At 39.7% G+C, this 16,768-nt stretch overlaps 1 protein-coding gene and 1 long non-coding RNA gene across 5 annotated transcripts in view; both read right to left on the bottom strand.

The window, feature by feature from the left end:
* The window catches only part of LOC142152769 (rap guanine nucleotide exchange factor 6-like), a 536,756-nt gene that overhangs the window by 395,565 nt on the left and 124,423 nt on the right, over positions 1 to 16,768 (bottom strand). For all 4 annotated transcript variants that reach the window (XM_075209755.1, XM_075209754.1, XM_075209756.1 and 1 more), the window contains exon 6: positions 13,199 to 13,351. In XM_075209755.1, the coding sequence (XP_075065856.1) occupies positions 13,199 to 13,351 (153 nt within the window). The remainder of the gene's footprint in view (positions 1 to 13,198; positions 13,352 to 16,768) is intronic.
* On the bottom strand, positions 692 to 4,053 carry LOC142152771 (uncharacterized). The gene is made up of 3 exons (XR_012691389.1): positions 2,451 to 4,053; positions 1,610 to 1,817; positions 692 to 1,185 (listed from the first exon to the last, which is right to left on the bottom strand). It is a non-coding gene; the product is annotated as an uncharacterized LOC142152771 (long non-coding RNA).

The raw sequence follows: 16,768 nt of genomic DNA, 5'->3' as shown, positions 1-16,768 counted from the left end.
CTTAAGTAAGAAATGTCTTGCCTAAGTTCCTTAAGGAATCAGGCCCTACCCGGCAAACCTTTTAGGCCTAAGTGCCTAATGGATTAATTTTCAAAGTACTAAATTATGGACCTAAGGTTCGAAACTAAACATGTACATGCAACACAGCACAGGACAATGAAACCTTAGCTTGCACTACAGTTAAGTAGTACACAAATCTCTGGACCACACAATAAGGGACAGACAGATCTAAATGTGTTGATATTGGTCTGAAATGTGTAAATTAAGCAGCCATGATAATCACTTTTAAATGTTTTAGTGTACTCTGACGTTACACACTTGTCCCTGTGGATCAAACTGTTTGAGTGTCCTAAAGTATGGCTCATAGTTTACTAGATACCTTGGAGTTTCGGGTATTGTCTTGTTGTGGGTGAATGCTTGGGTATATGTATTATTTCACTCCACCCAAACTTTGGCCAAATAATACATAGGATTAGAGTTTGAAAACACTTTGCAGGGCCATTTCAAACTGAAATGTATTGTAAGACACTTTTAAATGATTGTTTTAAGGGATGTAGACTCAGTGTTCTGATCTAACAATGTACTGACAATTGCAAATATATATGAATTTGTCCAGAAAGACTAATATGTCTATAATAACCAACAACCAAACAATTATAATTGCAAATGTAATTTAATTTTTATCACGGTACTTCTTTTACATTAGTAAACAATGACAAATTTAAAAAAATGCATTATTTTTTTAGCCAAAATATCATGAACGAACTGGTGGTCCGTGGGGGAGAAGGTAGCGTTTGCGGTATGGGTTGAAATGGGTGAAGACGTGACAGCTGGTGGAGGGCGTTGGGAGTGGTCATGATATATTTTTTCTAATAGGGTGCCAATATTGGATAGTGTAGTATGTACAGTGGACTTTTGTGTGCCAAAATTGGTGAGTATTATTTAAAGTGGTGAGTTGTTGGTCAAATTTGTGCTCTGTACGGGTGAGGGTGCTAAATATACATTTCTGCTAAATGTATATCTTGTGCTTCATTGGCGGACTCCAAATGTTGCCTGATGTGCGACAGTGATTTCAGCCTCAAGAGTCGGGCATCTGACTGACACCCACATCACAGGCAGGTACCACCACTTCGGGACTGGCATCAGCCTCCTCCTCTGCCTCATGTCCTGCCTCACTCTCCTGTTCTGTATATAGAGAAAAAGAAAATAGCAAAAAATATCGTCTAAACTAAGCAACCTAAAAGAAAATAAAAAGAAAATACATTGGCCAAATATTATTTCAGGCAAAGTGTGATGCATCCATTATGACGAGGATGACTACAGGGAATTTAGCCACAAACTTGACATGGTATTCCCAAATAGCCACTATGTCTATTAAGTAAATGTGGTTTGGACTTAAGAAAGATACATATTTAGGTTTTGAATTAGATTGGAACAACAGGTTTACACATTTTTAAATGAGTGTGGACATTTCATTCCCTATTATTTGGTTCACAAACAGAGTATGACTGGAAAAGTTGCATTATGGCACATACTAATAGAGGTGCCACATGTTTCTAAACACAACATAAACATTAACATACATAAATATTAAATATTCCTAATGTACCTAGGGGAGATAGTGCCCGTGTTAGGGGTGGGTCACAGCCTGTATCAATGCGGCCCACCCCAACAAGTTCCCCATGAGCAATTGCCACGCTTGCATGCTCCTCTAGGTCTGTTAGCTGCAGATCTGCTGAAGGCTCCCCGACAGTTTGTTGAACTTTCCTCCTTGTATCACTTATTTTTATTTAAGCCTTTGTTTATAATCTGCCCATCTGTGAAAATTGGAAACAAAAATATGCGTTTATATGGTTTGATAGTCAAAAACATGCAACATAATAGTGTCCAATTACTATTTGCACACAAATTCACACTACAACTACACTGTTAAATGTGTGTGGCTTTTCAAGGGTGGATAATGGACCAAATGTGACCATTTAAATTGTATAAGTACACTTGGAAGCAAACATGGCCATTTGCTAGTTTTAAAAATGCCTTGACACACAAATAACTTACACAGACACAATGGGCTAGATTTACTAAGCTGCGGGTTTGAAAAAGTGGGGATGTTGCCTATAGCAACCAATCAGATTCTAGCTTTCATTTATTTAGTACCTTCTACAAAATGACTGCTAGAATCTGATTGGTTGCTATAGGCAACATCCCCACTTTTTCAAACCCGCAAAAGGAGGGCATATCAAAAACAGCAGCAGTTTAAAAGTCCACACAATAAAGTTTTTTAGCTTTATAGATCCAGGTGTCTATAATTTATATTATCCGCAGAAACTTCAAAAACAAGTGTAATGGGTTTCCACCCAATTCTGAGGCGCAGATAAATGAAAGTCAATTGGTCAGTTTCCATTCTTATCACTAAGCAATCAGCAGTGTTTGAAGCACAGAGAACTCACCAATCGCCAAGACAGATTTCTGAGCACAGTGAATTTAGCACAACAATTTGGTTTGAAATCTAAGGAGAGGGCAAAAGAGAGGCATAAGGATGACTTAGAGTGTAAACAATATTGTACATACATGCTTTTTGGGCACAAAAAATAGTGCCTAGATACATTTCAATTAATCATACCAACAATGCTTACTGCTTTAATGCTTTCTGCTTACTCTTGGGCTTTGTTTGGGAAACCCAGTAGCAGAGTGTTGCTATAAATGTGACACTTTGACTGTGCATTTAGAGCCAAAGCACACTTTTTGAAAGCTGCAAGCACAGTAACATTGCTTTATGCCTAGCAAGTTTGGTTACTATTATGACTAAAACATGTTGTGTCTATTGAAACATATCAAATCAAATAGTACTCACTGTAATAATGTTTGTGAATTCACAGGATAAATGCCAAAATTTCAAATGAGCAGGAGTGAAGGAAGAGGCCAGGTGGGTTTAAATGCTGGATATAATTGCTAGGCCAGGTGTACATGAGTGTCATCCTCGTTGCAAAGCACAGAGTAGTCGTCTCATCGCTACGTGCTCCATCTTTTTGGTTTGACAAGCAGCCATTTTACACACAGGTGCGACGTCGGCTCTCCCAGAGTGCTCAGATAACCAATCAGAGTGCAGAGTACTGCAGAGCAGATTTTGAAGAGACAAGATGAAGTATGCGGTGTTCGCGAGACGGGAACTCCGTGTTCTGACCGAGGGCATGGACAACAATCCAGATTTAATTGCTAGGCCAGGTGTACACTAATATTTTCCTCATAGCAAAGCACAGAGTACTTGTCTCATCAGCGCCAGGCGCCATCTTTTTGGATGGACAGGCAGCCATTTTACAAACAGGTGTCGGAAAGATCTGTGGGAGACGTGAGCGTGCCTATACGTTCTCAGAGAACCAATCAGAGCACAGAGTATTGCAGAGTAGGAATTTGAGTCTAAGAGAAAATGAGGTCTGCAGTCTTCTCTCGAAGAGAGCTATGATTTCTGACCGTGGGCATGGATAACATGCCCTCGGGAAGATATATTCGCAACGAGGTGAAGCTGCAAGCTTATTTAAGAGTCTGTAGGCATATACACCTCAGATTTAACAGCCAGCGGATGGTGGTACAATTACAGAGGCGCTAGAGTGACCTCCGTCCGTCATCAACCAGGGCTGATGATGGAGCTTCGGGCAGAGATTATAAGATGTGAATTCTCTATTAGTCGCATAAAAACGAGCAGAAATATACTTATTTATTATAATGTTCCAAAAACGTTAGGCCAAATCACATGACATGGCCTACCACTACATATTAATCTTCCTCCACACTAGAAGGCTAACTTCCCGTCCAATGTAACCTGCTTTTGCTCCTGTCTCTTAATATTTGTGGCTAAACATTTAATTTCCTTAATGATTGAGGGTCAAACTCCTGAACATTAAGGTAGGTTTTGGATTAAACTTTTGATCCCAATGCTGTGATGCAGAAAGACATCTAAAGGCATCTGACCCACTAAGGCAAATTGATGACCTTAACTTAAAAACATTTTGAAGATTACAGTGGGCGATGTGTTTTTGTTATTGCCAAAAGATTTGAACGCCATCTTTGAAAACCATGTCCAAACTCACAGTTGTCCTAGCTGAGTTTCACATATTAGCAGGTCAACCAAAAATACCTACTGTATTATATATACCTAATCAGTCATTAATTGTCTGGCTATTTGAATTGTGATGGGGCCCCAACAAATGACTATTTCAAAATTATCATCATCATCAGTTATTTGTATAGCACCACTAATTACGCAGCGCTGTACAGAGAACTCATTCCCTGTCCCATTGGATCTTACAGTCTAAATTTTCTACCATATGTACACACACACAGACAGACAGAGAGACTACATTCCCTAAAAGACAGACAAAGATAGACTAGAGTAAATTTTTGATAGCAGCCTATTAACCTACCAGTATGTTTTGGGAGTGTGGGAGGAATCCAGAGCACCCGGAGAAAACCCACACAAACACAGGGGGAACATACAAACTACACACAGATAAGGCCATGGTCGGGAATCAAACTCCTGACCCCGGTGCTGTGAGGCAGAAGTGCTAACCACTAGGACACTGTGAGATAGTCCACATCCCTAAGCCAAAAGAAATCATTTGTTGCATGCCATGTGAAGTGTTGTGTGTCTGTCATGTTTAAATCCTTTGGGAGAAGTTATAATTTCTCTGTGTCGGCAATTAAAAGTTTCACAATGCCTGATCACATGATTATCAGACTACATCTATATAATTGTTAAACAGGTTAATCTTTGAACAATACACTTATATGTTTTTTTATTCCAACAGACACTAGATGTTGGAAATGGAACCAACAAGAGGAGGAGGCAGAGTAGACCAGGAGGAGGTGGTGCCTGAAGCTAGCGAGGCCTTGGAAGATAGCAAGTATTTTCATTAAAGCCTTGACATAATAAATCCCTGATGTTCAATTTAAGTTGACATAAATGTCACAGGTTTCCATCATGATAGGATTACAAAGCAGTTTTAGAAAATACACTCTCCATGCCCCTTCTCTTGGCCACAACAGAATTGTATATATATATATATATATATATAAAACTGCGACACAAAAGCATTAGGCCTCTTGCTCCAACTGTATTTGGCATCCCATTAGACATTGCTGCCATTTTAAAGTAATGCAACAGTACACATCTCTGCTAATTACTGCCTGTTTTCACAATTAGGTTGCCAGGGATTTATTTGTTCTTACATTTTTTGTTTACAGTTCTCCTTGATGCCTTCGTGTAGCCCAGCCCCCCCCCCCCCATTGTTGCCTGAAATTCAGGCCAAAATTATTTAGTATAAAAATGAAATTAAAACAATTTTCAAAAAAATTAGAGAACGGATCCCAATTATGGGCACATTTGTATGATTCATTTTTTTAAGTTTAGTTTTTTGCTGTAAATAGTTGAATATTTTTTATGTTGGTATAAATATGTTTTAAACAGAATCATTGGTGTGTGTGTTTCTTTATTAATATATTACAATTGCACAACATGTGTGTAAAAGGATAATAAAGAATGGATATTTCAATAAAACAATAATAGCATTTAAGGTAGATTGTTTGGTTACTACTACATCATCACTGCACCTTTTTATATAGCACCACTAATTCTGCCTCAATGTCCAGAAAAGGCAATCTGTCCCAAAAGAGCTTGTAATGTAAAAGCTGTAACACAGACAGATTCAGGTAAATTTGTTAGCAGCAAACAAAAATACACTAGTATAGATCTGGATTTCTCAAGGAAATCCACACTAACATGGGAAGAACACTAACTAACTCCATACACATAAGGCAATGGTCAGGAATCAAACTCCTGACATCACCACAGGGAGGCTGAGGTGCTAGATACTATGCCACCATGTTGACTATAGAATTTTTTGATACAAAACAGGTAAATAACATACAAGCAGTAGATGAGGAAAAAAAGGTTTGCATTTGCTCTTTGCATTTCACAAAAAGGAGCATGTGCCCTCAAACAACAATCCACCCCTCTAAGAGGTAGGCCATCCATTGTAATAGCATACACATAATGTGCTTTGGGGACCATAATCAGTAAGGAAGGTATATGCCAAATGCCATACAAGATTAAAAACTTCACACAATCATGTGGCATTATAGTGGTAGTCAAATGTTACCTTCCAACGTCAGAGTAAACCTATGCAAACATTGAAGAGAACAAACAAACTCCACAAAGAGAAGTCCATTGTTTGGAATTGAACTCATGACCCGGTGCTGAAAGGCAGAAGTGCAAGTGACTCAAACCACCATGCTGCTCAACTGTGGTCAGTGTTCTTTTTTGGTAAAGCTGAGTACATAACTTGACCTATAAGCCATAGATGCCCAAAAAACAAGGTTTCCAAACAATGTGGCATTTAACTCCAAGGAGCCTGTCCCTTCCAAATTAACACACCCCCCTCTTAGGCCATTCCTAGTAAAAAATGTCAGCATGCACATAATAATATGTATGTGATCTGTGGGCAATCATCTTTTTGGAAAGTTTAAATATTTGCATTGGCAGCCAGAAAAAAAGCAACTTGCCCTAAGAAAGTTGCATTTGAGTGGGAGATACATGTAAATATGAAAGCAGATTTGTGATTGTGGGTGAGCGTGTAGTAGATCCCTTTTGAAGGCCAAAGTAAAAAACAAGCTGATTTGGGCCAAATTCCTGTGGTGTTTCATTCATTAATGAATAAAGTCCACAAGCTGCACACAGATGCTACGGCCATGCTTGTTATTCGAACTCATGACGCCACTTTTGTGAGACCAAAGTGCTAACCACTAAGCTACCTGTGAGATTCATATTTGCGATATATTTTGGATTAATAATTAAGAGTACTTTTAACTAGCACTTTTATCTGTAGCACGCATGCTGTATTGTTGAGCTTCTCACTCTTTTTTCAAAAAGCACATTTCCTTAGTGGTTAGCTAATCCACCTTCCAAAAAGGGAGTCATGAGTTCTAATCCTGACTCACACCGTTTATCTGTGTAGAGGTTGTATGTACTCTACTATGAATGTATCAGTTATGGAAGAGTACGCTATATATATTTATAACACTCAGGACATGATTTTAAAACAACATAAATTTTTTCGATTAATTGTGCATATTTCTTTAGATAAGTAAATTACATGCATTTCAAATCAAACACAAACAAACCCATCATACGATCTTTCTTTCATGTAGCAGAGTGAGTTTAGCTCATTAAAAACAATCCAAAGTCACTGTTCAAAGTTTACAAAACATGTAAAATGTGAAAAGGAATAATGAGGTTACAAATTTCCTGCATAAATACCTATTGGATTGTGTTTTCATATTTGTAAACAAACTCGTCGGACCTCCCACATTTGGCGTGATGTATACATTTCTTATCTTAACGTACCGGAAGTTAACATAGAGGAACTTTTAAAGTGAGTAATTTGCTTAGGATCTGTTGCATATCATGTTGCGTAAAAGACTGGAGGTGGGTGTGTTTTTCGATTTTGCGTCCCTTATTTGGTTTGCGAATATGCCACTTTTACTTAAAGTACTCAACGCAACTTGCAATGAGGAAAGATAAGATCCGTTCTTTGATGAATCAGGCCCTGAAAGAGCAATTAGATAGGTAGGATGAGAACCAGGATAGGACAGTGCCTTCAAGACTTAGGGATTGTAGCATTTCTATGAGGAGAGAGTGGTCAACAGTGTCAAATCACCACATGATAGAAGTGCGTCCCCGTCTCCTCCGGGACTCCTCGGGACTCTTCAAAAGTATAAAGTTGAACGGTGGTAGAAAGATGCACTGGTATAGGCACTAGACTGTAGTCCACAAGAATGATTAAAATAATTGCTGTTCATCTTCGCACTTCTATGACGTCGGTCACTAGCGAGACCACGCGCTAGTGTTTGGAGTTCATGTGGTGAGAACAAGAGCTATCCATAGAGCTCCGTATATTTTCTGCATCTAGAGGAGGAGGATCCATGTCGGTTACACAGTACATAGTACAGAATAAGGTACTGGTCCTATAATACATCGCCAGAATTGGTAAGAGACCTTTGTTACCTTTTGACATTTCGTATTGGATTTCATCAGTTATTCCGGAGTTGGACCTCCCAAACACATCACTTTATTCTCCATTTAAATTCCCTGACAGGGTTTGGAAATTTCGTGAAAAATATATCGCAATCTCTATAATATTAGAGTGGAACGGTTTTTATACAGTTGCTGGACTGGTACATATAATATCTGGTTAAACGTGTAGGTGCACCTACCTCGCTACCAATTGTTTTGGCACAGATTATAGTCCTCATTGGTTGTACCTATTATGGTTTTTTATATGTTAGAATAAACATTTTATAAATATATACTTTGTGCATGAGTGTTTTTGTGGCAGACTCGGACACACCACCGCATACCTTGGTTGTTTAATTATCTACTTTTGGGGTGCAGATCCCCAGCGCTGGTACCGAGTCTGAGCAGTCATTTCAGTGCCGGACTAAGTTATATTTTGTTCAAAATACCACATACTACTTAAATAGTGTTCTCATTTCAAACACAACCTTGACCGTCCAGTCCACCTCGTCAGGCAGCAACCGATATCCCTGTCTTTTCAATAGCAAATGACCTCTTTGTCTGTCTTTTTTTCAACAGTATACAAATTCTTCCCTTATCTGTCTCTTTTCAACAGTATACAAACTCCTCTCTTATCGTTATGCATACCATTCACATACAACCTTTTGTTTTCTGCACAGAAAATAGATTTCCCAAACAATGGTAATATTTTTTTCAGAGGTGTTAACAAGTGATTATACTATACATATATAACAGACTATGAACATGATTGTTTAAACACGTGGCAATAATACCGGAAGTACACATACACTATGCAATGCAATACCTTTTAAAACGCAAAACAACAATAAAAAGAAACATTTTTCTTTCTTGTCCCTAGATTCAAGTTAGCGTTCCTTCAGATTATGCAACAGCAGACATTCGGTTTATCAACACAGAATGAACAACAGGTTTTGAACACATTGCGTTCTTTCCCGTATGTGACGCGTCTTCCACCCTTTGGCGAGGAACCAAAATCCGTAAGCGTTGCATACCTTCCAGTAATGTAACCACCAACTCAGAGCCCCCAAATTATTAAAGTAATTCTATCGTTTTCAAATAAGCATTGCATAGGCGATTGTATTGTGTTTCCAAGGCACAAAGTAATTTATTTTAGCAGATGCAAAATTTAACAATTCAATACATGATTATAATACAGTACAGCCAATACCAAAAGATAAATACATATCGCTGCGATCGCTTGCGCTAGCTGCGCTCCCACAGGTACCAGTGGACAGTATTTCACTCCAGAATACTGTGGTCAGAGAATGACTGAAGCTAGTGGGAGCACAGCTATATTATATACACTCAGTTTTACAGAGACAACAATGCAGATAACGTGGCTTACTTCTATAGGTTCAGACTTCAGGTCATAGGCTAGTTCAAACAACCCCCTCTAAGGCTGAGGGTCAACATTCCAGATGATTCTCCCACCCAGAAACCAGTTTAAGCTAGTCTATGTACACATTACAGTCAGTATAACTTTAAGTATTTATTCCCTAAAATCACTAACTAGAGTATGCAATGTGCAATCTTTACGGCGAAAGAACCGGACAACTACTGATGAATAGGGGATTAAAATGATATCAGTAATGACACATTTCCTATAACCTGAACCTTAAATAACGCTAAAGTGTACATATAATCATAATATATAAACTAATAATAAACTAAATACTATCTGCTCATAAATCACTGTGGATCGGAATCATCATAAATATGAAATATATAAATAACTAAATGTTGTAGTGCGAGTGTGTGCGTGCGTATTTTACCATGCAATCGCAGTATGCCACGCTACACGTGGCATACTGAGTGCAATCGCACGATAAAACAATATTAACCAATATACTTTCGTTCATCCAATTATACGACTTCGACATGGAGTAAAACGTCTAACTGAGGATTTCTCTTACGTGCGCTCTCAGAAACAATCTCAATCCTGTTGCATAGAGAGATAAGGGCGTCAAGGTTGGCAGGAAGTTCACTGGAGACCAGTTTATCTTTAATGTGGACTGCCAAGCCCTGCCAATAAGTTGCCTCAAGTGCCTTACTATTCCACTTCAGCTTTGATGCTAAGGTGCGAAAAAGAACCGCATACTGTCCAATGGTCTGAGGGCCCTGATGCAAATTCAGGAGGCTGGAAGCTGCAGATGAGACCCAGCCAGGCTCATTGAATATCTTGGAAAAGGCTTCATTAAGTGATGAGGAGCACTGAAGGAGACGGTCGTCTCGTTCCCATAGCCTGTCCAGAGAGCAAAGAAATAATAAATGCGACTTTGGTTTACTGAGAAGGGAAAGACCACGTGTTACATTCAAACTGAATCGCATATTGGTTCAGAAAACCCTGACACTTCTTGGGATCTACATTGAATTCTTCTGGTGGAGGAATACGAAGCTTATTTGTGGAGACTACAGCGTGTGCCGAGACGGGTAGGGTCACCCCGGAGGTGGTGACAATCATCGACTGAGACAGTTAAGCAACCTTGAAGCGAATCCAAGTGGGAGACTACTCACTTAATATATTTTGGAGCAGTTGGGCCTGTTCAGACTCTTGTCTCAACAGGCGCTACACGGTGAGCCAGGTGGAGTAATAGCTTATGAATCAAAGGTTCACCTGTACTTTCAGATGTCATGACCAGAGTATACTGTCACGGATCTGCTTGAACTGAATTCTACTTGCTGGTGTTGACACTGCTAAGCTAGGAGGAGTGGAGTCTATCACGCCTCTGGTCTTCATCAGGGTCCCCGCAAGAGAGTTTGGAGTTTGCTACAGGAGATGCACAGGTCGTGGCCCTCTAATGTAGCCACCAGCACAGCAGCAGTCAGACAGGTGTAGTTGTGCAATCTGAAGTCAAACCGTGCGGGCAAAGAAGTACAGAAGGATCAGACAAAAGTGGAGTCCGGAAGCTAGGGGTCAAACCAGGAAATCTAAACAAACCAAAGGTGAATCCAAGAGCAGGGTCAGGTAAAGCTGGGTCAGTAACCAGGAGGTCAGACAGAATGCAGATAAATAAGCAGGAGCGCTGGAGCATAAGTGAACCTTGATACTTTGGCACCCTAATGGTGCCAGAGCCTCCCTTAATTAGTGTGTGTTAGCCCCCAATTGGTGGCAGTGGAAATGGCGGTCAGGAAACAGCTGACTGCCGATAGATGGATGAGAAGAGCGTCTCGTTGCCTAGCAACAGAGACACGAGTGATCTGTGCATGTGCCCACTGACGCCTGGCTCAGAGAGAAGAAGAAGCATCCCGTTCCCTAGCAATAGAGTTTAGTAGTAGAGGAAGGCCACCGTCCCTGGCACCTAATGGGCATGCTGATACGGCGCCTGACAGGTACGTATTCAAATTAATTCAGTAGTAATGCACACACAATGTTTGCTCCTTTCATATGATGAGGGATCCTGAGGAGAGTGTTACTTTGTATAACCAGCTATACAAAGACTAACTTGCCTGTGAATGATCTGGCATTGTATGCTAGCACTACTATGCTGAAATGATGAGGAGAATGACAATGAGCAAGCAAATTTTGTGTGCAAAGCATGCTATAATCCCTATGAAACATAGTGGCCGTTCTTAAAAACACAACATGGGTGTGATTTGTTTGTGCATGATTTAGATAATAAAGCATATTTTCTAAATAGAAACAAATATTTCACTATTCAAATTACCTACTTGCTGTACCAGTTAAATAAGCCTTGCAATTAAGACAATATTTTTTTTGGGGGGGTATTAAGTGGTAAGGGAGAGGGGTACAGAAAAGAGAAAGGGAATAGGAAGGGGTACAGTATAGTGGAAAGCAGACATAACACAAGATACATACAATCAAAATACAGAGTGGCATTAATGCATGAGTGTTCATATAGAATGATATTTTTGTTTTTAAATAAGAACAAAACATATGTTCAGGGAAGATCTGGCTGATGAACACAATTGTCCAGGATGGCCAAGACTCTGTTCATCTGGACAATACTTTTTAATAGATTCAAAATACTGCATAGGTGACTTGTGGGATACAATTATATACCCCTTCCTTTTGTTTATTAGGAATGTGGATATGAATATATTACTGAAGCACTAGATGATCAATTGCAGTATTTAGTTCACATAATTTAATTGACAGCGAGTGATTTAAGTGAAAGAAAAAAATAACATATGATGTGTCTTATTGTACTTGCTTTTTTACCAATAGTAACAGTTTTTTGAACTTCTATGGGGACTGACATTTGATTCAAGCCGTAAAAGCTGACACAATCTCAATATGCCTTTAGCCTACCTTTTTAATGGAGTCCTATGGACTCCATTAAAAAGGTAGCAGCAGCCATGGAGTCAGAGCCTCCATTCACTGTCAGTGTAAGGCTACTGGTGAAGAAGGTTTTAGTTAGAATAGGAGGGAAGCGGGTTCACCAGGGCTCGCCAATGAGCCTTGGCTCCATAAATTACAGCAGCAGGACATTTAGCAAACCAAAATGATTCTCACTGCCGACTCCTAACCTCCAATGCTAAATAGACCCATAAGGCAGTTATGCTTCATGTAGGAAAGTGTAGCTTTTATATATTTTCCTAGAATATGCAGACCGTTTAATTTATATTTGAAGTTAAACAGAACTGAAATGCTTGCTAATATGTTAATATAATATACATACTTGCCTGATTTATTAAGCAAAGTAAAGCACAAAAAAAATTGACTATCTTTGAACCTTGCTAAAACCATGTTGCTTTGGAAGGGGGGGGGGGTGTAAAATTAAAATGTGAGGACAGATATATAATTGTGATAGTGCATGCCCTAGACAACTTTATTTCAGTGTACAAATAAGCTATCAAGTATTTGTGTGCTACATGTAAAAAACAGACAGTACATATCTTATGTGCAAAATAATAAAAACTAATTTACATCCCTTGCATTGTAACATGGTTTTATCCAGCAAAACACTTACTCCTTTTTTTCTTGCCTTACCTTCTTAATGAATCAGGCCCTTAATGTGTATTTAGAGATATTTGAATTAAATTTAATATGAAGTATACAAACACATATTACAACTGTAACTCAATTGCAGTATAGGCATTTGTTTAACAAACAATGTTTCTTCCTACCTGTATCACAATATGTCCTTTCCTAGTTCCGTTACGATCCAGTTCTCGATGTTCATTAACCATAACAATCTCCCCCTTTTCTTTAACTTTGTGGGTATTCTTCTCCACATGGTTCAATATTCTCCAATAATCTTGCTGTGCTATACACACAAACTGTCCCAGAAAAATATGAGGACAGTTAAGAAATCTAAAGTACTTGAATATATCTCCATGCACTATTGCAGGACATAGGTAATCCAAAATAGACAATTCACTTAACATTAGGGGGTAAATGTATCAAGGTGCGATTTTGCAAATCCAGCGATTTTCTCGGGAGAGTTGAAACTCGCAGATGTATGAAGCTGAGATTTCATGTAAAATCGCCAGAGTTGTGCTTCTGTCGAAATCGCTATTTCCAAAATAGAGTATTAGGGGTTTACCACAACAGCATGGGAAAATCCCCTAATACTATAAATAGACCTAGCTGTTTTTTCTCTGCAATCAAGAAAGATGGTGGATTGTGGATTTTACAAATATGGGGCCCTCCTGGCTGAAGCAAAGAAGCAAAGAAGACTTCAGTCAACAAGGGGGCCTTCCTGGCGAAAGAGTTCAATTAACATGGGGTGCTTTGTGTGGACTTTTGGATATAAATACTTTGGTGACTTTGGATGTACAAATTTATTTTGGACCTTTCAAGCAGTACCTTTGGATCTACAAATTTTTTTCGGACTTTTCAAACAGGGACTTTGGATACAAATTTATTTTGGACTTGGGTGACAGCCATTTTAGAATTAAAAGCTGCTGACGACAGATGAAAACATCTGTGGTAAGTATTGGGTGTTTATTATTTTTAATAAAAATATATGGTATACAGGAGGGTGTTTACTGTCTTTATTGTGGGTTTATTATTTTTATTAAATGTTAGTGGTTTATATGAGGGTGTTGCGATATTGTAAACATTTTCTTTTGTGGAACTACAGGTCCCAGCCAGCAGTGGGTGTCAGGGCATGTTGGCACTTCTGGTTCTCCAAGTGCCAACATGCCCTGGCTGCCATGGGTATGCTGGTGCTTGTAGTTATACAAGTAGCAGCATGCCCACACTATTTATGGCATCCGGGCTGGCTGGGACTTGTAGTTCCACAAAACAAAATGGCGCCTGTTTGTTTTTTCAACCATAATCGCCGTTTATTACCCTACATCCATCGCCCAGGGGTGTAGGAAGAGCCCTAGTGCTATCAGCACTGGACTTGGTGTCCCTAGAGGTGGGGCCTGCTCGTTTTTTTCGGCGGACCTCATTGCGCATGTGCTATGCTACTTGCGTAAGCTCTATTTACAGTATTAGGTGATTTCCCAATAGCGTGGGAAAATCACTTAATACATTACATAGAGCTTGCGCAATGAACGTACATTCATTGCGTAACGGACCACCTACTAAGTAGGAGGTGTTTGCGGCGGCTCCAGCTTTTTTTGTTTTTCTGCAAGCAAGTCTAAAGATTCGGGGGATGTACAAATATGGGGCCCTCCTGGCCGAAGCAAAGAAGACAACAATCAACAAGGGGCCCTTCTGGGCGAAGGCAAGAAGAGATTTTTCAAGCCCAAACTTTTGAATGGTACAAATACTGTGGGACTGGGGCAAGCAAGGACAATTTGGTACAGAAAGAAGACATCTTTAGTGAGTATTTTGGGTGTTATTATTTTTAATAAATATATGTGGTGTAAATGAGGGTGGTTACTGTGTTTATTGTGGGATTTTAATTTTTATTAAATGTATGTGGTAATTACCAGGGTGTTGTGGTTTTTTTAACATTTTTTTTTTTGTGGAACTACAGGTCCCAGCCAGCCAGGAATGTCAGGGCATGTTGGCACTTGTGGTTCTCCAAGTGCCAACATACCCTGGCTGCCATGGGTATGCTGGTGCTTGTAGTTATACAAGCAGCAGCATGGCCACACTATTTTGCGCAACCTGGCTGGCTGGGACTTGTAGTTCCACAAAAGAAAATGGCGTCCGTTTGTTATTTTTACACTTTATCGCCGGTATTACCCCACAGCCCAGGGGTAGTAGGAAGAGCCCTAGTGCTATCGGCGGACCCCACTCCCTAGGGAATCCAGCCCAGGGCTGAACAGCCTAGGGTTGGTTAGTCATTATGGCCGGGGGACCCCTGCCGTGTGTCCCACTGCTATAGTGCCGCCAACCCTGGCTGGTTTGCCTAGTGCTGGTAAAGTGAAAATCGGGGGGACCCCACGCAAAATTTTCTCCCGATTTTCACGGGACCAGCAGTAGTCAGGCAGCACTATGGTAAAGCTGGAATAGAGGGGGGACCCCACGCTTTTTTTTTTTTAACTTTCTTCTATTCTTTACCATTTTTACATTGCCAGGGCAGTGTAACAGTGATGTGTTTGTACAACACGCTGCTATCAAGCAGCGTGTTGTATCTAGCGTGTTTTCAAGCAAACTCTCCTGAGTTTGCTTACTCGCAGCTTCATACATTTGAGAGTTGTATAGCTGCAGTGGCAAACAGTCGGGAGTTTAATCTCTGGCGATTTAGCAAATAGCGATTTTGACAGAAGCACAACTCTGGCGATTTTGCATGGAATCTCAGCTTCATACATCTGCGAGTTTCAATTCTCACGATAAAATCGCTGGATTTGCAAAATCGGACCTTGATACATTTACCCCCAGATCTCTCTTGATTTGCTTAGCCTCTTTTGGTGTCATTTCATCCCCGGTAAACAGAGCATAACAAAACACAGTCTGAACAATAAGTGACGACTGGGAGATATTCTTTATGAAAATACGGAATAGAAAATTTCAGAGTTTAAAAGAGGGCAAAAAAACTAACTTTTCACTTCCTAAAAATATGTAGACAAAATATGAAGCATATTGGCTGACCATTCATTATCTGTAAAAACTTCCTTTTTTTCTGCAACTGTACAATACAAGAATTATAGGTAACTTTTACCACAAATATCAAAGTAAATAAAGAAACATCAGCTAGCACTAACAATTCAATATGAACTTATTTAGAAATCAAGAGAAGAGCAAATAGTATTATCCCAATGTGATCATACAAATTGTTAGTGTTAAGAATCATTGCATTGCCTTGTGACGTGTTTCCTTTAATGCAGGCTGCATCTTTGTTTCATTGTTAAAATAGAGAATTTGCTTTGCAAACATTGGAACAGCACACAGAAGAAATATATACAAACCATACTTGCATCTGTGCAAAGCAGTACACACGGGAATTCCATGCAGGGTCTAGACAGGTGTGGAGTGCACCTAAGCTTTATGCTGCAACACTGGGCTCTATTCTGCAATAGCAGTGCCAGGAAACTGATTATACTGTGGACACAGTAGCCAATGTGAGTCCACAGTAAGAGCATCTTCATATCTTGCACAAATAACAAATTGAGGTGTGTGTTATTTAGAGATGAGCGCACTCGGATTTCGTGAATCCGAGCCCAACCGAACGTTGCCGATCCGAGTCGGAATTGAGACAGATCCGGGTATTGGCGCCAAATGAAAACCTGAAACCGAGTCTCAGAGTCATAATCCCGCTGTCGGATCTCGCGATACTCGGATCCTATAAATTC

This window comes from Mixophyes fleayi, chromosome 4 (assembly GCF_038048845.1).
Source record: "Mixophyes fleayi isolate aMixFle1 chromosome 4, aMixFle1.hap1, whole genome shotgun sequence".
Taxonomy (NCBI): domain Eukaryota; kingdom Metazoa; phylum Chordata; class Amphibia; order Anura; family Limnodynastidae; genus Mixophyes; species Mixophyes fleayi.
Note: the sequence above shows the minus strand (reverse complement) of the source record. Positions and strands in the feature narration are given on the sequence as shown.